This window comes from Aptenodytes patagonicus, chromosome 3 (genome assembly GCF_965638725.1).
Source record: "Aptenodytes patagonicus chromosome 3, bAptPat1.pri.cur, whole genome shotgun sequence".
Taxonomy (NCBI): Eukaryota; Metazoa; Chordata; class Aves; order Sphenisciformes; family Spheniscidae; genus Aptenodytes; species Aptenodytes patagonicus.
Window position 1 is genome coordinate 94,857,377 of NC_134951.1, and position 24,386 is coordinate 94,881,762.

Genomic DNA, 24,386 nt, shown 5'->3' on the forward strand with positions numbered 1-24,386 from the left:
CTGCAAAATTTAGTGCTGTCCCTAAGCGTATGCTGAAACATCATGAAAAGAAGGTAAATATAATGTCAGGAAAAGGCGTGTGTAGAATGTTCTTCCTCCCACTATAAACTGACAATATTTACCAACCAATACCTGAGAGATTTTCTGAGCAGAAATCCCATTATTGGGAACTCTTTCTAGTAACTCCTGGTGGACTAGACTTTACCTGTGAATTTCTCTAATCCTTCTTGACTGAGATTGCTAGTCTTGCATATCAAGCATGTTATGTACTTGTGGTGGGATTTTTTTTGCTGACTTAATGCAAAAGAAACAGAATTAGGAAGGACATATAACAGTTCTTTATGTTGGATACCCATCTAAAAATGTCGGCTTGTGCTTGCTGGCAATATTATGTAGATCACAGTATACGTAATCTTCTTAAAATAGAAAAGAAAATACATTTTGCTTCTGTGTAATCCATTTTCAGTATAGATGTATGTATAAAATTCTCCACCACAATTACTTGTATTTTTTTTTTGCTAGTCTGGTCATCTGTTAGCCTCAGATTTAATGGGCATGGAAACCTGTATCTTCTCGTGTCACTTACCCAGGTTGAAGTCTAAAAAGTTTCTTTGTGAGAATGGCATATGACTACTAGTCATAAGCTTTTTTTAATTTGGTAAAATAAAATACGGTGTGACTAGTTCTTCGGTGTCAGCTTAGGATCTGAAAACTAAGAACAGTTCTAGAAGCACAGTCGGTATTATTTTCGTAATTGATGAATTTGATAAAAATTCCATGGTTGGTTCAGTTACATTATCTGTACAATTTTCTTGTATTACTTTGATACATCAGCACAAAAAGAAATCTTGTCTTTCACTGGTTGGTTTAAGCATAACACTGTTTGTCTTTAAAGCAGTATGTAGGCAAGGATGAAAGCACCAACAGCCTGAACAGCCTGGAATCATTGGGGTGGAAGGTTTTAATTCTCAGCATTTTAGTTGAAGGTTTGCCAGCAGTATAAGCAAGTGTTGGCATGAATTTCTTAAATGGGACAATCTGCTGCCCTTTTTAGGTCAAATGTCAGAACAACAACATAATTACGGCATCTGCTTTCAAAGACAAAACTTTCTATTATCTGAACAGCAGTTCTACTTGCATGTCTACCGACTGTCGTCTCCATGTTGGAGCAAGAGTGTCCGCTTGGATCCAGAATTTGAAGGGGAACATTTTTGGGTTTGGATTCCAGTTGGCATTTGATTTCATTTCCTTTCAAAGGCCATAATAGTCTATTGGAAAATGGGGAAAATTCTGGATAATGGAGAAGACATTTAGGTGTGAGATGATTTCTCACGACTGTTTGTTGGACTGCTAGGGAGTCAAAAGCCATCACTAATTTGAGAGTGGTCAGGCTTGTGTAATGGGTTGCCACAAGGGCTGAGTTTGAGACATTTGTTTGTTGTGATGGCTGAGCCCTCTGCTGCAGAGAACTGCTGCTGTGTAGCAAAGCAGGCTCGTCTGAACCACCATCTGCTAGCTGAGCTTCATGGCAAATTGTTAAATTTGGCAAAATAAGCCGATGGCTTATTTGTGTAACGTGGAGTATAGCAAGCCTGTGTCTAAAATTCCTAACTACGCTTTCCCTTTCCACATCACCCCGGCCACCCCCATGATAACTGCTTGAGGGAGATCTGAATTCTGTCACCTTCACGCTTCTGTCGCTTGTCACACTGCTGCTAAGGGTTAATCCTGCCAGTTCTGAGGTTGTCTGAATGTATCAGCCCTGCCCATCACATTGTTCTTATGACCTGGATGTTTTTCTGTGGCATGGGGATGCTAGAATACAACCAGGTAGGCCCGAGGCATTTTCCCAGCTACGGCTTTTCATTGTCTTCACTGTTATTTTGCAGAACTTCTATGTGAAACGGTGCATTTTGCAAACAAAAATTCTTCTTTATAATTGGGTCCCAGGAATTGAGGCCTAATTTGTTTTAATTTATTTTTCTTTAAAAGGCAAAACAACTGTCAGTTTCTTTTGCTGCACTCAAGCTCATGTTCGGAGCTGATGGTTGGCTGCAGGGAGCAGTCCTGCAGCCTTTGCTGGTTTGGGATGCTTCAGTTTGGCACCTGTAAATGCAGTGCTTGAAGCCCCAAGGAGGAGTATGCGGAGCCATCTCAGAGGAGGTTACTAGCTTTCACCAGCGTTTATTTGCAAAGGCACGGTCCCTTGCTTGTTTTGCCTGATTTCAGGAGATTGGTTTAAGAATCTGTGAATTACTAGAAGGAACGAACTTCTACTTGGTACCTGTGGAAACCTACTAGAAGATGGGGGACCATGACGACTTGAGTGATACCACGGTTGCAAACCTATGGCAGTTTTCTCCCGACACAGTGAGCGTCAGTATAAAACTGAGCAGAATTCTGCTATAAGCACCATCTCTGTAGTACAGAGGGGCTGAACGGTTCATTGGCTTTATCTTGCGAATACTTTGATAAAGGTATCATTCCGTAGCATCACGTTTACCTCCAAGTATCAGGCATGGGTGAGTAAGTATCAGTATTGGCTTTAAAAATTAAAGTTGCCTGGGGAGTGTATCATTCATTATTCATTTAGCACAGCATGAAGAGAAGGCTGTCATCTTCTAGCACAAGCTAAATTAATGGCTTAAATTATTAGCGTGTACACAGCTGTCTCTTCTAGCAAATATATTAGTGACTGTCATCCCTTTAAATATGAGTTGACATGATTTTGTCTGCTTTTTCTTCAATGGTTGAAAAACTGTATGGGGAAGTTTCTAAGTCTAAATTAAATAATTGGCTCCTCCTCCACTCTGAAAATTGTAATGTTTAGATAAAGGTTTGGCCTGTATTAAATAACTGCATTAAATTTTGCTTCACATGCAGAATCTTGATGGAAAGAAATGTACAGTACAACACAGACATTTAAATGTTTTCTTAAAGTAGAGAAAATGTACAGCAAAAGCCTTAGTTTGAGTATTATTGGTTCTCATATTTCATTGGAATACCATTGAAAAACAAAATTAGAGCTCAGGAGTTTGACGACACTGTTAGTTTATCTGCATACATAAATTTATATGCAGGCTGCTAGAGTGGAGGGAAGGATCTTACTGGCTTTATTACTTTAATTTTGGTATTTCACCTTCTCATTTGTATTTTTTGGGGGAGAGCCTTATAATTCCCAGCAACTCCCTGTCTCGAGCTGGGACTCTACCTGTCCCTCTGAAACACTTGTGTATCACGCACGGCTTGGAGAGAGCTCGCTGCGGCTCTGAATCCAGGCAGGAGTGCAGCAGCAGTATAAAAGCAGAGATGATACCAAGAAGAGAGGATGACGTTTTCTCAACTAATAATTTGGTTATACATGCTCACAAATGGTAGAATGGTCACCGGGTTGCTTTTTCACATGCACACAAAGTAATACCATTTGTTTCAGATTACACCAAGAAATGGGTTTGGGGACTAAAAAATCATCTTCGGTATTGCTGTAATTCTGTCCTTAGAGTAACATTTGCACTGCCCTGAAAGTCCTGCTTCCCACCTCCAAGACCAAACCTAACAAAGCCTGTTAAAGTATTTATTACTTAAGATCCATACAGCAGGCCGATAGGCCACAGCAGGCTTACAGAGGCTGCAAGAGCCTTTGACCTTTACTTCTCCAAGTGTTGTAAGATTCATCTGTGCATCAGTTATATGTAAAACCCATTCAACTTTTTCACAGGGCTTTGAATTACGTTTGTGTCTCTCCCCTTTTATAACCATATAGTTTAAGAAACTAGATAAGACTTCTAGATTTTCCAGACCAGGGTGTATTGTTAATCAGAGAGATGGGTATCTGGAGCAGCTGCACACCTCCATCTGCAGTTCCAGGGCTGTTTCACATGAGATTTTAATCTTATACTGTACCTAATCTAATTTTCTTTAAATTGCATTTATCTAATAGTCATGATAAACCATATTGTAAGGATATTATTTTAGAAAGGGCTGCTGTGGTCTTCTAATGTAAAAGAAATATAAAATGAAGTGTAATAGCTCATGTCTGCAATGAAATTCAGTTCTGTCTGAGATGGCTAGAGATGACAAAACTGTGTGAACTTTGCAAGTTATAATCAGTGTGAAAATATATACCACTGGGGAACCTTTGACAGATTTTCCCAATCTAGAGTCTAGGGAACTACTTGATTTATCATATGTTGATTGTAAGTAAACTGACAAGCTGTAAGGTATTGTTAAATATCTCCAAATAATTGTGTATAACACTAAATATGTAAAGCAGGTCACGTAGTGACATCTTACGAACTGTGCAGGATTAGTCGTGCAAAGTTGCGACTTAAGTTGTCGCAACTTTAAGTTGTTTCTTACTTAGACAGCAAAAGATTTGCATCAAACAAGGGTGGGAAGGCAAAATGAGGGAAGAAAAAATGGAGGTCGTCATTAATAGGAGTCTTACAAGTTACGGCAGTATCAGTTGGGTTTTTCCCCAAAGGAGAAAAAAATTATCTTTACCCTAACCATTAGGATATACAAGCATGATTTGTGTGAGGAAACTAAATGTTGATGAGGCAGTATATCTGATTTGGGGGTTTTGTGATGCCAGCTAGCTTATACTCACTAAGAACCTGACTGAAATCCCTGATTAGGCAGAATCAAGGTCAAATATGAGACCTGGTTTCTTCTTGGTATCCAAGGTGAAATCACTCCTGCACTTCGCTACCTAAACTGCTTTTATGCAGTCCGAGTTCTGGCCTGACTGGGGAGTTAGGCAGCCTGGTAAAGTAGATCATCACACAAGCTCCAGATACCTACAGGTGACAAGGTAGAGCTGTTCTGCCAACCCTTGATTTAAAAGGTATATTCTGAGGGGTGGGGTTTTTTGTCTATTTTGCTCAGGATAACAGTGGACAGAATAGTTGTATTGGCGGCAAAAGGGACATTAAGAAAATATGCTCTCTTCTGATAGTTAAAAAGTGCTATCACACTTAACACAGTTAACAAGTGTTAACTGTTCGGACAGCAGGGGGAAGGAGCGGAAATTAATAGAATTTGATATACCAAATAGAATTTGCATTTGAGTAGATGTCTCCTTTTCCTACTGCTTCAACTAGATACATAGTCCCTGTCTGCTTAGGTGGTTGACTGTCAGTAACTCAGTATATCTGTAGGAGGTTTTAAGCATGTGGTTAAGCCTTTTGTCTAATGAGGCCAACACTTTAATTTTTGTTTTACTCTAAGACCAAGTAGGAGGAAAAGGCTGGTAGTCTAAATTGTAAAACCATGGGGAAGGTAAAAGCCCTACAAGATGACTGTCTTGAAAATAAATTTGTAAGAATTAATTTCACTTTCAGTATCTTCACCAGTCACATTTTCGTTGCTTTTCACACATCTCTCTCTTGGATAAGCCCACTGACATTTCATGTGAGTCAAAATTTCTCCAAGGGTTTTGTAGCAAATAGCTTAAGGATTCTGCATCAACAGCAAGCAGTTCTAAATCTGTACACCTTTCTTGGGACTGGTGGCTGCTAGCATGCCTGTGATGTTAAAACAGGTATCACTGAGGTTTAGTGGGCTTAAATAGACATTTTTAGGTTATTCTAAAAATACTGGCTTAGATTTCCACAAGGAAGAAGGCAGCGATGAGGATTTTGGAAAGTATGAGTGGGAGAGGCAGCTGCTGCTCCTTTGTCTTAAACTGTTCCTCAAACGCTGAACGACACTGTTTGGCTCTGATGCTTTCCTCCTGACTTTGAGCACCTGAAAGCTCAGTATTGCTCGAAGTCAACAACGGGCTAACGTCGTTTTGGATTAAATCTGGAACAGGGAAAATATTCCATGGTGCAGTAATGAATTGTTATTAATGCACTCTAGGGGTATTCTCATTTGATTAGGTAGTACAAAGACTTTCAGCATTACTGTAATCACCTCTACTGAGTAGTTGAGACTCATTCTTTATGCGTGATTTCAGTCTAGATTAAAATACAGAAGGGGTATAGTATTTGGTAGTTGCTAAAGTATGTTTGGGACATCAAAGCATTAAATTGCTAATTTTTCTTGTGTAGATAGCTTTCTGTTTTGCTTCTAGGTATGGTAGTGGGAAAGAGAAAACCAGTGCTTCTTGGCTGTTGAACCTGTTTGGATCTTAAAATGAACAAGTGCTATTAAAACAAAAAAAATACAGAAATGACAGTAAAATAATTTGGGGGCTGTTAGCATTACAATCTCTTAAGTTTTGCGGGATAACAATGTAAATTTATGCTAGCTCTTAAAACATAGCAGCTTTTAAATATATACATTTAGGTTACAGTGTTATCGAATACCATGTCTAGTAAAGACTGGGTTATCACAATCAAAATATTTAAATATATCTTAAAATACTAGGCAACTAGCTTCTATCAAACAACAGTGTTAGTATATACTGTATTTTCAAATTATTTCATTATAAAAATTTGAGGTGTTTAACTTGACATTTTAATTTGCAATACATTGATTATAAACATCCAATATAATATAGGCACCTTCTATATTTGTAAGACTTTAAAAATTGTTACATTAAACTGTTTCTTGAAATAAAAGGTCTTAAATTTATAGCCCAGAAGAGAACTGCAGAGAGACACAAACTTCATTTTTGACCCGCTCTCTTGTGATGCCTAGGTTGCAGTTCATAGACATACTGTGAATTTTTACTAGAGGCTTCCTAGTGCTAAAATAATACCTAAAATACACCGTTAGTGTATTTTAAAGAATCGCTAGCGTATTGTGGAATAGGAAAGAGTTCTGTATTCCTATTTAGGACTTGATTTTGCACCAGGATCTACATGGGTGGATGAAGTGCACATTCATGACGTGATCTTTCTTATGCTGATTTTGTAAGCTTTTCTAATATTTCTTGAAAATGTGCAAACATAAGGTCAGCATGCAGGCCTAACGATCAAAAATGGTAAATGGTTGAAGCAGAAACTAGTATACTGCTATCACTGGCCTTGTGTTCATATTTTTACTCTTCATGTCAGATGTATTTCTGTTTGTCAAATCAAGACTGTATGTTCAGTATTGTCACAGCTGATTGCTGCGTTCAGTGATTAACCTGGAGATACAGAGGGACATTCCATTTCAGAAGACTTGTTTTAATCTTGGTCTTTAATCTGTGGTATTTTTCCCCGTTGACAAATATGCCGAGTACTGTATGACTGGTTGAAAAACATTCCCTCATGCTATATCCTATTTCTTTGCCAAAAACAGGTCTAAAAAAGACAAAGCTAAAGCGGGAGTAAAACCAGATACTTCTGATCAAGAACCAGAGGGACTGACACTTTTGGTACCAGACATCCAAAAGACTGCAGAGATAGTTTATGCTGCTACCACCAGTTTGCGCCAAGCAAACCAAGGTAAAATAGAAATACTTCTATAAATACTGTATAGTGTTTATTTGTAATACATTCATTAACAGATAACTTATAAATTAGCTTAAAAGCAAGAATAAATACTTCCCTCCTGCCCCCAACCACTGACTACATTTTCAAAGGCGGTTGGAACCTTGTGGTAGTCTTAAATGTTTCAATCAGGAAATAGAATAATTCAAGTAAGTGAGAGTACATCTCACGACTTCCAGCACAGCTGTGTAGCACCTTCCCCCCCGCCTTGGCAGAAGACAACATACCTGACCTTTGATAGTGAAGCCTTTGCTGTTAAAACTGAATCTTATGAATTAGACTAACTCTTAACTGGATGAATGCAGAACAAAAATCTAAATCATGGATTGAACCTGCAGACATTCAAAGGACCATCTGGTTGTCTAGTAAAGAAAACTAAAGATTAAGTAGCTAAATTGGGGGAGTGGACTTGAAAAAGGCGTGTATAATCAGCTCCTGATTTTGGAGAATGCATCAAGAATGCATGTGTGAATGTCCATCCACACAAGCGTATGTCATACTTTCTATTTTAAATTTAAAAAAAAAAAAATTAGAAGAGACAATAAAAGAATATTCATAGCAACAGTAGTCATGAATTATTTCTGAGCTGAGCTAACGATCTTTATTTACTTCAAGCTGTTCAGATAATGAAATATATAGTAGTGAGAAAAACAGATTTGTATGTTGTGAGCGATCCCCAGTTTTCAGACTTCTCTGCAAACAATGTCACCATAAAATGTCATTTCAAGTTAAATAATCCCCAAGTGCTTGCTGTATTTGTCTCAAAATTACATGATTAACTACAACCAACCCTCACGTTTTGTGTAACAGAAAAGAAGATGGCTGAATACTCCAAAAAGGCTGCTGTGAAGCCCAAGCCTTTGTCTGTTTTACGGTCTCTTGAAGAAAAGTATGTGGCCGTCATGAAGAAACTCCAGTTTGGTAGGTTGAGAAGTGTGAATATTTGTGTCTTAGAAGGCAGATGAATTCAATGCTGGTGTTCATGTTTTCATTCCAGTAATGATTTAAGTGTTTGTCAGTCCTCAAATTATATTGAAATGTTAGTAGATTTTTTTAAAGCTCATATATAACTGCATATATATGTTTGTTAATGTAGCTTTTATTTTTTAAATGAAGTAGAATTCAGATCAAAATGTGCTTTTTAAAATGAAACCGTAGTAAACGTCATTGTGTCCTTTCATGGAGTGCAATATGTTGCATTTGGAAAATGTGATGGGAGTCGGTGCGTGTTTTGGCCATAAAGGGAACGTGTTAAAAAAAAATTCATAAAGAACAAATAGTATCTCGTCCAAAAAGAGCTATAAAACTATTGCAAAAACATGTTCTATGAGTATTTTTTGAGTTGCAATGACAGCATTTGCCATCACATTTCTTTGCTGTTGTGTTTGTAAGGGATTTTCCTCACAAATGCTTGTGGAGTGTATGCCAAGAATAGGAGGTAGGGAAGTTTGTAATGGTAGCTTTTCACCCTGGCAGCCGTGCTGCAGATTTTGCGTAGTAAGTGATTAAAAAAAACTAGCTTGACTGTAATTTTTTATGATTCTTTAATAACATTGCAACCACCACACAAGTAAATACTGTTGGCACTCTGCTTCACACTGATTGCCTTATTAGCATTATTATGTATTCATAAGTATCATTATATTTCTGGTCTGGAGTAGCTGGTAGCTTTCCAAATCGGAAGTGGCGTTGACAAGTTGCACGTGAAAGCTTGTAAATTTGCTGCAGAAATTAATTCGACCCAGGAGTGTTAATGCTTTGTTTTCTGTGATCAAGGTTAACTCACAAAATACGTATTTTTTGCATTAGTGTAATGCAAATTAAACTTTCCTGCTTTTAATACTCAGAATCTTTATCCAAGCCTAATCCTGTTAGTTAACTTCACTGTTTTTCCTGATGCATTAAAATTTTCTTCTCTTCTAGATACATTTGAAATGGTTTCTGAAGATGATGATGGAAAATTGGGGTTTAAAGTAAATTACCACTACATGTCTCAGGTAAAAAATGCAAGTGACGCCAACAGTGCTGCCAGAGCCCGACGTCTTGCTCAAGAAGCTGTGACTCTTTCAACATCGCTGCCTCTGTCATCTTCATCCAGCGTTTTTGTACGCTGTGATGAGGAGCGGCTTGACATTATGAAGGTAAAGAAGCAAAGTTATTTTTATTTCCCTCTTTCAGCTTGGCATATAAATGTTTAAGAAGGTGCCTTAAATCTTAAGAAAAAACAGAAGTATGTCATGCGTACTTTGCTGTCCAAACTTTAACGTCAGTAGTAGCATTTTAGAGTCTGATCCTGACTTCTCAATAACTTGGCGGGGGGCAGGGAGAGTCCATCTACCCCAGGAGTGCTCTGTTAACCAAGGAGACTTCACAGAACAAGGTGCATTCTTCTTCAGCTGTTCTGAAGGGGGAAAGTTTAATTTCGTTACTCCATTATGGTCAAAGTGTATCTTTGCATAGGACCATTTAAGTTGATTAAAAGCAGTAGGCATGGAGAAGTACACTGAATATCTCTGGACGTGAAGTTTGAAGAAAAATTCTATTAATAGCATCCAATAGGGGGTAGAGTTTTAGCTCCTTCTGTTTCGCTTTCCATTTGTAATCTGGAGAAATGAACATTAGCAGAGGGCTTCGCTTACCCAGAGTATCAAAATGAACAGACTGACAGCCTGCACATGATTGTGATGTCTAATGGTATTTTCTGATAAGTAGCACGTGGAAATGAAGCACTTCCTATAACTTATACAAATCTCAACTCTGTGACAAATATAAGGATTTTTTTGAAAACTGTCTTTTTTTTTGTCTTTTTTTTTTTTTTTTTTTTTACAATGGTAGGTTCTCATTACTGGTCCTGCAGACACCCCTTACGCAAATGGTTGCTTTGAATTTGATGTATATTTTCCACAAGACTATCCTAATTCCCCTCCACTTGTGAATCTGGAAACAACTGGAGGCCACAGCGTGAGATTTAATCCAAACCTCTACAATGACGGCAAGGTAGGTCAACTTTGTTCTTGTGTATAGATGTAACAAGGAAGTGAAACGGATGAAACTTTTCTTTTTGCAATCAAATGATCAGCCGCTCCTAACATACTGGAGGAAGCTGCTTGGTTAAAACTGGTCTTCAAGCTGAAATGAAGAGCGATTTAACAGTTTCAGATGGGGATGATCTCCTTTCTGAATAGTCTTGGAGATTTTTTTAAAGCCTTTATGAGCTGGATTGGACCAAAAAGGAAGTAATTTTGACCTGGAAAAATGTTCTTTTCCATCTTCTTTGCGAAATTAACCAGGCAGAAATCTATTTTGGCCAGCTGAAATACCCAAGATCCTTTCCATGGACAAAGTGTGCTCCATACCAGCTGCAACTGAATGTGTTTGCCAAGTGCCCTGTCTCTCTTTTTCCATGCAAAAGTGCTTTTTCTTGAGGGAAGATAAAGACTTTCCTTAACCTCGGTATCCTTTATTAAAAAAATGTAACTCTAAAATATGGACTTAATGACAGTTTTCTCAAAAAATAGTAAAGCTTTTGGAAATAATATCAAAAGTTAAAACAAATAAGCTTTCCCCCTTCCCTCCCCCCATCTCCTTGGTATGTTGTGGCTCATTCTAAAGGCTCCAAAAAGCTAAGAGGAAGTCCAGTGCATATCAGGGAGATGCAACTCCTATTTATATTAAAAATAAGCACACATTAAATCCTCTGCAGAGCTATAGAGATGGCTATGTGTATGTCTCCACCGAAGCACAGACCCACAGAATAGCTTTGGCTGTAGCACTGTGGCACTCCGTCAGCTTTTTTTGTGGGTGTGTAAACATTTAATCCATAGGCTAACATTTTTCCCTTATTCCACTGTCATTCATGGGTTCCCCATGCTCCCTGTTTTCACAAGCTATAATACTCCTTTCCAGTACTAGACATGGGCTTTTCCCTTAACGTGGACACAGAATGTAATTCACACTGGAGGCTTCATCTCCGTTTTTACTTTGCCTAACATACATTAAGTCCCGGCAAATACTCACCTCTAAACTTCTTCTGTTTATTTTGTCTCTTTTTGTTCCCTGTGTTTGATTGTTCCATTTTGTGATAAGGTACAAGAACTCCATAGATTTCCATAAAGTCCAGATCAGTCATAAAAGTTAATGAATATTTTAAATTCCTTGATAGTCTGTGTGACAGAAACTACCTTTCACATGCTTAAGCAGACCGATTGTCTTTAAAACCCACAACAATAAGTGTTAGAGCAGTATGTAAAGAGGAAAGTAAAGAATCAGATAGTATTCGTGGCTCATTTACTTTCGGAGCCACTAGAATCCATAGGTTTTCCTCGAAGAGAAGTAATCTACCTTACTTTATTCATTTATTAACATGCTGTTCTTGCTTATCCACATTATTTTTATCTGCTTTCATTTCAAATTAGTTTCAGAGGAAACAAATTTCTTTTAGAATGCAGTTACACAAAAGTTTGTCAAAATTTAAATGTAACGTTAACATTTTGTTCTGCCCAAGCAGAACAATTTTAGCATAATATTTGTCTGTGGTATTAACAATGTCACCTTTTCAGGTGTGTTTAAGCATACTTAACACATGGCATGGGAGGCCAGAAGAGAAATGGAATCCCCAAACATCAAGTTTTTTGCAGGTGAGCATTTCTTCTTTCTCTTCAGTAGATGTCATTTAGGAGTAGTAAGTGGTCTGTCAGTCCTAAGGATTCTTTTTCTAGTGCTTTTAAACCAGAATTTTCTTAAATAAGCATAAATAAGACAAAAGTCCAGAAAACGTCCTTGGAACACTAGAAAAGAAACACTGTAGAGTAGACAAGTTCTTCAAAGTGTTCTTTCCAACCAATACTTCTGTTGGTCTTGTCTTGAAGAGTGGCTGTTCATGTGTGCAGCTCATTCCTGCACTGCCTGGACTTTGCTTGGATGATTTCAAATATTTTATTTAAAAATAAAAAAAAATTTAAAAAAGACTGGAAGATGACATCACCTCCTGGAACTCTCTATCACAAGCTATTTATGGTGAAGACAAAGCAGGCTCCACGTTGTGAGAGATGAGACAGTGAAGTGCACTAGTGAGAACTGCGAAGGTACTCCTCCAAAGTCTGCAAGTAAGCTGAATAGAGGAATAAGGCTGAAGGGAGTTAAAGTGTAGGTATACTGTGTTCAGTAACAATTAGTGTTAAATTAGACTGGAATGTATTAGGACATACGGTCCTTACCATTTTCAGCTTTATGTCACAGAAATGCACTGACTAATAAGCACATACATTAAATAAAAGTAAAGCTTGCAATGGCTTATTCCCTATGGCACTTTCTGAATTTATTCCTTCCTTGGAGTAATTACTACGTAGCACAAGGTACATTTTCTGTTCCAAATCCTAAAAGACTGTACAGTTTCTGTTTCAGCATAGTAGAATTAACAACCTTGTCCTCCAGCAGAACAGATTTCAGCTTGTTCAGGAATTGGCCTTGGAGAGCTGGTTGTCCAGCCTCCTTAAAAGTTCAAGAACGGTCTATTCCAGTGTGTGGAAGTCAAGCAAGAGTGGCAGAAAGCCAGCATGGGTAAACAAGGAACTCCTGCCTAAGCTCAACTGCAAAAAGGAAGTACACAAAAGGTGGAAGGAGGGGATGGGCTACTCATCAGAAATAAAGACACTGGACAAGCATTCAGGAGAGAAATTAGGAAAACCAAAGCTCAGCTGGTGTTGAAAATGGCAAGGGATATAAAGAGCAACAAGAAGGGCTTCTTACAAGTATGTTGGCAGCAAAAGAACACATTTTCCTAGGCTTTCCTGCTGCTCAGTGGGGCAGGGAACCTACTGACAAGGACATAGGAAAGGCAGAGGTCATCTCTGCCTCACTCTTCAGGGGTAAGGTTTGCTTTCCCATGTCCCTGAGCCCTCACTAGGAAGGTCTGTGAGAATGAGGAGTTACCCACAGCAGAGGAAACAGCATTCAAGCTGATTGGACCCACAGGTTCATGGAACCAAATCTCATGCGTCGGGGGTGCTGGGGAGCCAGCCAATGTCATTGCAAAGCCACTAGCTCTCATCTTTGAAAGGTCAGAACAATCAAGGGAGCTTCCTGGCAAATCTCACACCCAGTTTCAAGTCGGGCAAGAAGGAGGATCTGGGGAGCTGCAGGCTGGTCAGCAACACCTGACTCCTTGGGAAGATTATGGAGCAAATCCTCCTGGAAGCTATTTTCAAGTACATGGAAGACAAGAAAGTGATTGAGAACAGCCAGCATGGATTTACCGGGGGCGAATAACGCCTAACCTGCCTGCCTTCTACAGTGAGGCGACTGGCTCTGCACAAAGGGAGAGCAGTGGATGTAGCTTACTTTGACTTCAGCAAGACCTCTGATGCAGTCTCCCGTAGTACCCTTGTAGCCAAATCGGTGAGATGTGCATTGTAAGTGGGTGAAAAAGTGGCTGGACCAATGGCAAAGAGATCTTACTGCTGTCTTCGGTACCTAAATGGGGAAGACACAGAGAAGATGGAGCCAGACACCTCTTAAAGATGCAGAGCACTAGGACAAGTACCAATTGACACAAGATGGGACGTGGGAAATTTTGATTAAATATGGGGAAAAACTTTTTCACTATGAGGGTGATCAAACACTAGGACAGGTGTCCAAGAGAGATTGCAGAATTTCCATCCTTGGAGATATTAATGTTCCCTTTTCCTTCAAGGGACGAATTACGATTTGGAGATCTAATTTGTGGCTCCTTACATAGTGTCACCTTCCCAAGGTACAACTTCTCGATCAAGAGATGAACTGAAATTTTGGACTATAACTATAAAATCAGTGCAGGAAGGTGCAAGTATTATGAAGTCTTATTTTCACTAAAGTCCTTTTTCTTAGATTAAAATGTTAGATTTGATTGTTAGAAATCTCGTGCAGCATTTAAGTTTCAAATTTTAAAGTTTTCTAGGGTATCAATTTGAAAATAGTAAGAAAGCTGCTGGAAAAAGTCCCCCCCATACTGGGAGAAAAACACTTTGTGGCTTTTAAATGGAAAACAGCTGTAGGACTAAATAAATTGCTTGGGAAGAATTAAGCAGTACATGTTTTTTCTGGCTCAGAGATGAAACTGTTGTCAGACCACCCAACATACTTCAGAAATTAACTTTTATAACCCAAATGAAACTGGAAGATCAGTTCAGAGTTTCTCATTCATTACAATTATAATTCAAAGTAACAACTGGTTATTAAGGCCAAGAAAGTACAATGCTGTGTAGTGTCAAATTTCTCTACCATAGCTATTTAAAAATATATATGCATATCTCAAAAATACAAAATTAAAAAAAGCAAACCCCAACTACTTCCAGACACTTGTAAAGGCCACAGATCACCAAAACACCTTAGGTACCTGAAGCGTTGGACCTGAAGTACTCTGCCTTGGCTTAGCACATTTGCATTAATATTCTGCCTTTTTTAGTGTCACAAGTGGCCATTTTCTTGCTGGAACCTGGTTTGCGAGGCACATTCTGTATATTTCAATGCATTTATCCATGTTTTAATTTTTTAAGTGTAACACAAAATAGCCATGGCTGCTTCTAGTTGAATGCATGGCAGGCACGGGAGACAATGTGATGGTGCACACTATACCGTCTAACAGCAGCTAGCTGGAGCACCTGCCTGGGAAACAGAAAAACTTGTTTAATTTTCTTCCTCAGCCCAAAGGAGGATGCTGGTTCACATTTCCCACTGCACAGCCACCTGCCCTATGCATCAGGATAAAGACTTAGCTGCCCTAGGTTGCCCTTCTGGGCTATAGTTAAAGCACAGCAACTACACAACTGCAACCACAAAGTGTCATGGCACCAAAAGGAATAAGGGCGTGTTTCTGTGAGGTGATGGTGGGACTGAGATTAACCTGAGTCATTCAACTGATTCTTGGGCTGTTGGTTTGATACGAGTTACTGGTTTGGCATTGTGTCTATGGAGTGAGCACACATCGCAGAGAGTATGGAAAGCTGGAACGCTTTTGTGCTGGCATTGCGACAAGAGAAACTCCGAGGGAATGCCACACTTAAGCACAGAGCACAACTACCTCGTTGTTGGGGCACTGCCCTGTGAGAGAACCAAAGTCTTGAATTGTCGCTGACACGGTATCTATCTGATGTAAACTGTACGTTCTGCATGTTCCAAGAAAAAGGAGGACTGTTGTCATCCATATCCAAATTCACAAACTGGGCTGCTAAATTAGGGATGGCTCCAAGCTTTAAATTGTATCTAGGCTGGGAGGAGAGCCAGTTCCAGAAACAGCTGCCCTGACATTTTTTATCTACTGCAGTGGATATCTTGCACCTAAATGTGTCTGGTGCTGGAAATGCCATTCTTAGGCATGTAACATATCATCAGTTTTTCAATATTTGAGGAAATGTAAGTGTTCAAATCACCTTTTTTGAATTCTTCACAGTTCTGGAACTAGGTTTGTGTCACAGAATTGTAATCCCTAAAATTCTTGCTGGACTTGGTCCTAAGTACGTAAGAAAAACCTATCCTTCATTTAAAATAAATTTTAAAAAGTCAGTAATGTTTTTCTACCTATATAATAACATTTTTGCATGTAACATAGTTTTGATTAAGTACAACAATAAGTTGACAGGGCCAAACAATCTAATACTGGAGAAATTAGCAAGACATCAAATCATGAATACACAGTACGTATACATTTGGATTCCTACATGCCCTATGTATCTACTTAATTCTTTGTTTTATATTAGGAATACTTGGGCATATAGTTAAATGCCTTGTATGTATGTAAGCAGCTATTCCCAGATGTACTTGATAATAAAATTGAAAGGGGGAAAATTGCCGTTTCCTTATCACTGAATAGTTGGTGCTTTGTTGATACAGTACCGAAAACACTTTTTTTTTTCTTATCTCGAGAAATACTGAGGTTTTGTTCTAGTGGCATATGACACACAGCATTACATGTAAAATCTGAAACTAAAGGGCTAAAAACATATCTAAATCAATTGAATGCATTTGAAGGAAAAAAATGGGAGAGCATGTATGCCAAGATTAATTTCAGTGGTTCGCATTTCACCTCCCTTGATCCTTTTCCATCTAATTCAGAATCAGAAGAATTAGTAAGCTCAGCCACTGGGAAAGTTCAAGAATTGTTGACTGAGAACCTGACAAATACACTTTCTTTCACAAAAGGGTGCAATCAGACATCTCTTTCTTTAAACGTTTTCTTTTACTTATATTTGAATTTTTGTTATTTTTTAACTTGTATTTGTCATTTTCTTGGTGTTTAAGCTAAATACATAGCCGTAGGACTTAGGGGTTTTTATGTGTAGTAATGGTTTCGGTTTGAAAGCATGGACATTCCCTACGTGCGAGTAGCCTGTATTACAAATGACAGTACTTTGCCATAGAAGTGGTTTTGCATAGAAGGTAAGCAAAACTATGTATATTTGTAAAAACAAGTAGGTGGCACAATTTTAATATTTAGTTTCTTCTCTGAACAGGTGTTAGTGTCTGTCCAATCCCTGATACTGGTAGCAGAACCATATTTTAATGAACCAGGTTATGAACGATCAAGAGGTACTCCGAGCGGTACCCAGAGCTCCAGAGAATACGATGGAAATATACGACAGGCAACAGTCAAGTGGGCAATGCTTGAACAAATTAGAAATCCATCGCCATGTTTTAAGGAGGTAGGTTTTGTGAAGCACAGTAAATATCTTGTTTATTTATTTATCTTGTTTAAGTGTTAACAATTAACAATAATGCAAATATTTGGAAACATCATGCATGAGATGTCTGGTTTAGCCGCCTCTTTATTCCCTGGGGCAACTGACTCCAGAGACTGAAGTGAATAAGGACGCACCTGACTTCACAGATTCTTTTCCGGGAAAGGGGAATGCACCCAAATTGGGACTGACCCATAAGGAGGCTTGGTGCACAGTTTGATAAAATATGGTTCATGCAGCTTGGCTCATTCTTAATGCCAGGTGGTATGTTTTGTATTCCATGTGAAAACTATTGATCAGCCCTACAAACGGGCACTCGATGTTTGTTAGTCAGCATAGCTAAAAGTAAGACATGAATTTGAAGCAAGTATTAGGAAACACTTTGGATACACCAAAACAATGCAGATTGGAAAAATACTTTACAACAAATTCCAGACTGTGTATCATTTATGGAAAGATCCACAAAGCACCTGTGCTAAACTAGAAATGTATGCCTTTGAAAGCAACTGTCTGGATGCTGATAAAAGCAATGCTAACCTTCATGCGTTCACACTGTCTTAAAAACTTATTGAAAGAAATCAAATTGCTTAATTTGTTTACATTCCTGAAAATAGACTGGCTCACCCATAGCATCACAGAATAATGTAGTTGTTAGGCACTTCTCTCAATGTCTCTAGTCCAGCTCCTTTCTCAAAGCAGGTCAATTAGATCTCGGGGACTTGAACATATACGGCAATGGAGTCAAGAAAAAAAAGAGCTAAGATACACTAAGTAAGAGAATCTGTATGAATATATAATGCAAAATGGTTGCAAGACAGCTTGTAAGCTGACATCCTGCCCCTCTTCAGGAAGGTAAAGTAATAAGGTGTATCCAAATGGTGGTGTTTCGATGGAAAACCAATCATTCCCTGAGAACAGATGACTTATGCATAGCACATCGTTACCAAAAGGCAGATGTTGAAAACAATACAACTACTAGCTTTCTAAATGTGGTATGTAGCTAGGACTGAGTTCAGCTAAGCCACACACACACATGTAAATGAAGAGTAGCACTGAGAGGTAGATAGCAGTTTGCAGAGGCATCTTGAACATTTGAAACTCCCTTCTGTTACCTGTGAACAGACGAGAGTTTTGCCGCACAGAAGAGAACTGGCCAACACTTAAAAGCTTTGCATGCAAATTGTTTTGTTCTGGTTTAGGTAACTGCGGTTTTCCTCATTTCCCCAAGATAAAATTTTCTGTTTTTCCATATGTTGAGGTCTTTAGGACAGCATGATGAAATCCTCAAGATTCTCAGAAGAAGTTTGAAGCGACAATAGCCTGCTTCTGTAAGGAGAAGTTTGAGGCTAAGATAGCTTGCTTTTGTGTTAAACACACAATCATACTAGCTTAAGCTTGGGGTCCTACCCAGTGCCTTATCAACTTGTGCAACGTGAGAACTCCCTTTCTGCTTCTCTGAATACATATTCCCTATCATTATGTAAAGTGGCGTGTATCTTTATGTATCAGAAAATGGAAATTATGGACTGGAAAGCATTACGTTTTTCTCTGATGCAATAGCTGAATTTTGGAAGAACGCTAGATTCCGTCTGCATCTGCTCATCCAAATGAAAACACGTCTCTAGCATAGATTATCTGAGCAGTTCTCTGAGAGACTAGCTTGTGGATAAGATCTCTAGGTTTTTTGTAGGGTTGTGTTAGGAACCTTAACGGTGATGATCATTCAGCAACATAAATGCAAAGGCATCCTGAAAACTTAGGCCTAAGAAAGAACGTACATCTTTCAGCTCCTAAGATCTTCTGTCTTCACAAATCGGAGCTGTCTTCCCTTTAGCGTCTTAAATGACAGGTAGGCTCAGGAGATCTAAACTGCCGGTCTTTGGGAGTTCTTCCAAGCTCCATTATGGATATAAGGAATGCATCCAGAATTGAAGTCAATTATGCTTTCAAGATGCAGTTTTTCTTTAGACAGATAGCTATATTCTCTAAGCTCTAGAGGGAAAGATGATTTTGTCAATTATGTTGCAATATTGCCAAGAACTCTCTGCGCTCAGTAAAATTTCTTTGATTTTCTTGTTTCTTTCACCAGGCGGAGTTTTACAAAACTGTTTACGACAAAGCCAACACTAAGCAGAGTTTCACAACTTTGAGGATTGATTGGTTGGTTTTTTTAAACTCAAATCTGTACAGAAATACCAAAATTACTATGCAATCAAATACTGCTTCCCACCCAAACCGTGGGAAGCTCAGCTACTGTTGCCTGGGAATTCTAGTTGTTCCCAGAGGTGCTGCCTCTGCCTAGGCCGTATAACTGTGGCTGTACCTCTTCCACAGCAGCTGGTATGATCCTCCTTCTCTATGCAGAAGCACGTTATGTTCCTATGGTCATACTGTTGACAGTGTTTCTGCTTATCTGTTTTCTGTTCAGGCCGCAAGTGGTTAGTGACGGGAAGACATGGTGCTTATACTTCCTGCCTATGCTTCTTTAATAAAATAGGACTGTGAAACCAACAATAAAAGCCTTAATATTGTATCTGTGTAACCCTGCCCCTATGCAAACATAAACGTCCATCCATAGTGCCTGCATAGTAAGATCATCTTTGAACTGAAGAACGTGTCTAAAGTTCTGCTATCGCTTTTTCTTTTCCCTGGCGTGATTTCTGGCACTCATTTACCCTTCACCCAGATAACACAAGTGAATACTGAAATGGCAGACCACACATAAATCGTAGATTCATACAGACTGGAAGAGACATCCAGGCCAACCTCCTCCTCAAAACAGGATCAGCTGAATTCAGACCAGGTTCCTCAGGGCTTTTTCCAGTTGCGTCTTGGAAACCTCCAAGACCAGAAATTCCAGAGTTTATCTGCAACCTGGTTCAATGCTGAATTATCCTCATACTGATTTTTATTTTTTCCTTATATCCAGTTAGACTCATAGGGGTCTTGCAAACTTTGTTTTGTTAAATTATGTGGTTCTTAGAAAACAATGAACACTCTGTTCTTTCATTCGGAATATTTTCTTGCAGGTCATCCACAAACATTTTTACTTGAAAAGAGTGGAGATCATGGCTCAGTGTGAGGAGTGGATAGCAGACATACAGCAGTACAGCAGTGACAAACGGGTAGGCAGGACTATGTCCCATCACGCAGCAGCTCTGAAGGTGAGACCTGCTTTTATAATTTTATGTTCTTTAATCCAAGGATGACAAATGGCAATGAAATTGCTCAGCAGCTGAGTTTTATAATAACAATAATAGAAAACCCCAGCAACTTTAAAACAAGTAAGCAAACCTAAGTTTCGCAACTGTCAAGAGATAAAGTGTATGTGCGCTCCACTTTCTCAGTATTTTTTCCTTTAAGTTAGATTTTCCTTTAGTGCCTGTCCTGCCTATTTTTCTCTAAATACTTGTGTAGGATACAGAGAGTTTATTTTATTCTCTCTAAGGGTGGGTGGGGGTTTATGATCAAGTTGTACTACAACCAGTTCCTTGCCAGAAAACAAGCTTTTTGAATGGACAAGCAGTTATTAAACTGTGGTCTACTACAGTTAGTTTTACCCTGTGTTAAACTCTTATCAACAGTTACAGCCACTATAATGTTTTCTCCCTTCCTAGCCAAGTACTATCATTTCTGTATTTTGTGTCCACACAGACAACAGACCTATTTTCTTTTATCTTCCCCTGAGGAGCAAAAATAAATAAATAAATAAAAATTTTAAAGGCGGCTTTTTTCTGTTGCTAGACTTGCATTCTTTCAATGTGACTGGTCGTCAGAATGAAGTTACCGTTGGTTATTACGATCTAATGTAAATCTCCGTGTACCTGTCTCTGCAACAGATCTCATCGAGACCATGAACTCCTTAGAAATTTATGTTTGGGCTGTATGACCTACCTAGTCCAAGGCAGTTTCTGCTGTGATCACAGAACACAGATATGACTCAGCTGCAAGACAAATAGCGTAGCATTTATATCGATGCACGTGTTTGCTGCAGTTCTGTTTACTGCCTTTAATTTGTCCCTAGCAGCATTTGCTAATTACTCTGTCACTACAAGGAAAGTACCAGTCCTTGAATACAGGGGAAAAGCGTATCCGGTCATGGAATGAGTACGCTTACACCTTTTCTACTTACTCCTTTTTTTGCCTTATGTTCTCTAACATTGTGAAAAGTAATGTTTTAACTGTGGTCTCAAAGTCCATATGACTCTTTTTGTGTATTCAGCGTCATACAGCTCAGTTGCGGGAAGAACTTCTAAAACTTCCCTGTCCTGAAGGACTGGATCCAGACGCTGACGACTCCACAGACAAATGCAGTGCCACGACAAGTTCAGAAGAGACTATGTTGCACGAACAGGTTAAACCCAGCAGCAGTAAAGATATCCCCACTGATTTCAAGTTATGAGTTGCATTGACATGGACTTTCTAGACACAAAGGCTTTGAAGCACAAGCCAAATATGTCAATATTTGTATGTAAGAAGCTAATTATGTAATAGGTAATGAAATTGAAACTATACTATGCCCTTAAGGATATACAGTTTAATTCAAGATGATCTTTTATTTACCTGTACAAGAGTGTAAACTTTTTTGTGCTTTTATTTTTCAATTGTGAGAACCACTGATTGGTATGTTTAAAAAGTTATGTATACAAGAAATGGATAAATCACTGATATATAAGGGAAACTACCTTAGGAAAGAATGTTTACTGAATGTTTATTATTTTTTTTTACTTGTAGAGTGAGGGCGGTTGTAACAAAGAATATATATTGGTCATTCTTACAGCTACTATTTAAAGTCAGAAAATTTTCACTGAATTTGATAGATTTTACGTTTGGCCATATATTCATGCTCATATTTGATTCTAAAGAAAACCTCCTGTATACTTCAATAAACGTTAAATGGACATGATCCCTCTTTTATGATTTACTGGTACATTTTTTAAATAAACTGCCATAAAATACGTTCTAGCTGAAAACTTGCACTTGTATGACTGAATTCATTACAGTCAACATATTTAATTTTATGCTTACTAATTCTAAAATGCAGATGAAATAAATGCACATGGTTTTACCTCATGCCAAAATTTGGACTTCTGAATTCATCTTTTGTTTGGCTATTTTATGCAAACTAACAGTATTCTAAATTTCTTAAGGGCTATTCTGGAACAAAGTCTTTTCTCTGTTGAAATGTCTGATTTTTACATAATCAGCTGTACTCTAAGTACTGACAGGGGCTAATGACGTGCCACGCAGGACTCCAACGTTCTGTAGTTCCTACTGTACAGACTTATTTCCAATTTTATACTTGCAACCCCAGACCCCTAACTAAAAAGGGTAAGGGATTTGCTTGATTTACTAATCAAGTCTCGCTTTTAACATAACATGCATTACTATCACTGTTCTTAATTTTTGAGCAGTCCTTGAAGGACTAAAAAGTTATTACTGGTATTACCTCAGACTAATGATCTGTTGTATTATAAGTACTATAAATCAGGCAAAACCGAAGCTTTTTTGTTTTCTATTTGTTCTTTGTTTATAAGTATCACGCTGGAATTTTTTCACTTTTTGTTTTACAATGTATTATTTCTAATCATTAAAAATGGCACCAACTGAGGTTGTGTTCTTATGCTGATGGTTAACAGACTTCGATAGTTCTGACCGAAGTACAAGTTTCCTGTTATATTGATATGTTGCGTTAATCCAAGGCCTGTCCCGATTGTACATACCTCTCAAAATACCAACTTAGGCACGTCTGCGTTACTTCAGGGGATCCTTAATCAAAAAGCAAAACAAGCAGCTCTGTGCCAGAGCTGCTGGTAAATACGTGACACAAAGAGTTTCTGCCACATAGTCAAAGTGTTAGAACTTCATCAGTGTTAAAACAGCACTGCGTTTTTCTAGATGGGTTATTTACTTACCTTCTGTTACTGTACGAAATGACTGTGATACTCTTGTAAAGGCTCCAAAAGCAAAACTGCCCGCTGACTTCCAACTATTTTTAAGTTCGTGGTTTCCATTAGAGCTCTTCATTTATTGCTTAAACCATCTGCCTACAGAAGCATAATCTTTTTATAAAATCCTGGTACTTGTGCCAAAACCAAATGTATCGGACCTGAAGATCCTCCTCAAACGTGAAGACTTTTTTTTTTCCCCATTAAAAAACAACACTGAAATAAAAAGTACCTAACTTGCATCGATTTGACATTAAGAGGGTGGCTAACATAATTGTACCGTTTTCTCTAGTGTGTATTTATGGTATCATAGCAATGCTAATGTGAAGTCACTGCTGCTTAATTAAGCAGATGTAAACAGCTGCATGGGATATTAAACTCTAATTTGTATCCACGTACCAATTATCCTTTTTTTGCTCTAACCTGAGCTAGAATGGTATTGGACCAAATTAAAGCAGAGATTCAGTCCTTCATAACTTGCAACTATGTTACAGTCTAGTAAGTAAATTGCGAACGTGGCAACAGATACAAAATACATATTTTCAGGTTTTTAGGTCTAACACACAAGGTAGCGATGTTACTTTGCAGTAAAATCATAGTAAACTCTGAGGTATGTAGACAACTGAGTATTTTTTTAACCAGTTCCTCTCATCTTTTACCATTTCATCAAATTGAATAGAAACCTGTATAGACAGATCACAGTTTCTAGCCATCACATGGAAGTACTGTGTTTTAACTGTTAGGCTGTTCTTGTAGAAGATGTTTTAAAAATCAACAGAAATTATTTTCAAAAGCACAAAGGGCACCAAACTGCTAATTAGCTTGTTACGGAATTTTACCCCATGGGTTTTGGTACTGCCTTTGGCCCAAGATTCACCGCTGACACGTTGCCATGCAGTGTAGCGTGGGATGTCACCAGCCATTGGAATCGCTGCGGTCACTCTGCCAAAGGAAGAGCGCAGCACATAAATCAATAGTCTTTCCTGATGCTTCACAGACAATAATGCCAAGCTTTCCCGATTCAGTCTACGCTATCTACCAAAGAGGGAACAGCTCAGCAATCTATGAGACCTTGTGCTCCATGAGAGCAAACCACTCGCTACACTGATCGCTATGCATAAACAACTGTTCTGTTTTGCAGTTGTAGACACAGTAGTCTTCAGACACAGACATGAATGACCCCTCTGCAAGATGCAGTGATTTCCTCTGGAATTTCCTTTGGGTAAAAGATGTGCATAAACGTATGGGTTAATGCTCCTCTGTAATCCTACCAGTGCTATACAGGAAAAAAACAAAGATGACAA

At 38.5% G+C, this 24,386-nt stretch overlaps 1 protein-coding gene and 1 long non-coding RNA gene across 3 annotated transcripts in view; one reads left to right on the forward strand and one right to left on the reverse strand.

Annotated features, from left to right (window-relative positions):
- The window catches only part of BIRC6 (baculoviral IAP repeat containing 6), a 189,855-nt gene extending 166,383 nt beyond the window's left edge, over window positions 1-23,472 (forward strand). For both annotated transcript variants that reach the window (XM_076334284.1, XM_076334283.1), the window contains exons 67-74: window positions 7,234-7,379; window positions 8,235-8,345; window positions 9,348-9,565; window positions 10,260-10,421; window positions 11,984-12,061; window positions 16,910-17,098; window positions 20,164-20,298; window positions 21,357-23,472. In XM_076334284.1, coding sequence (XP_076190399.1) covers window positions 7,234-7,379; window positions 8,235-8,345; window positions 9,348-9,565; window positions 10,260-10,421; window positions 11,984-12,061; window positions 16,910-17,098; window positions 20,164-20,298; window positions 21,357-21,536 — 1,219 coding nt within the window. In that variant the 3' untranslated portion in view covers window positions 21,537-23,472. The remainder of the gene's footprint in view (window positions 1-7,233; window positions 7,380-8,234; window positions 8,346-9,347; window positions 9,566-10,259; window positions 10,422-11,983; window positions 12,062-16,909; window positions 17,099-20,163; window positions 20,299-21,356) is intronic.
- LOC143158395 (uncharacterized) overlaps window positions 10,421-24,386 on the reverse strand; it is a 43,074-nt gene continuing 29,108 nt past the window's right edge. Inside the window, exon 4 of the long non-coding RNA XR_012994985.1 lies at window positions 10,421-10,553. This is a non-coding gene — a long non-coding RNA (uncharacterized LOC143158395). The remainder of the gene's footprint in view (window positions 10,554-24,386) is intronic.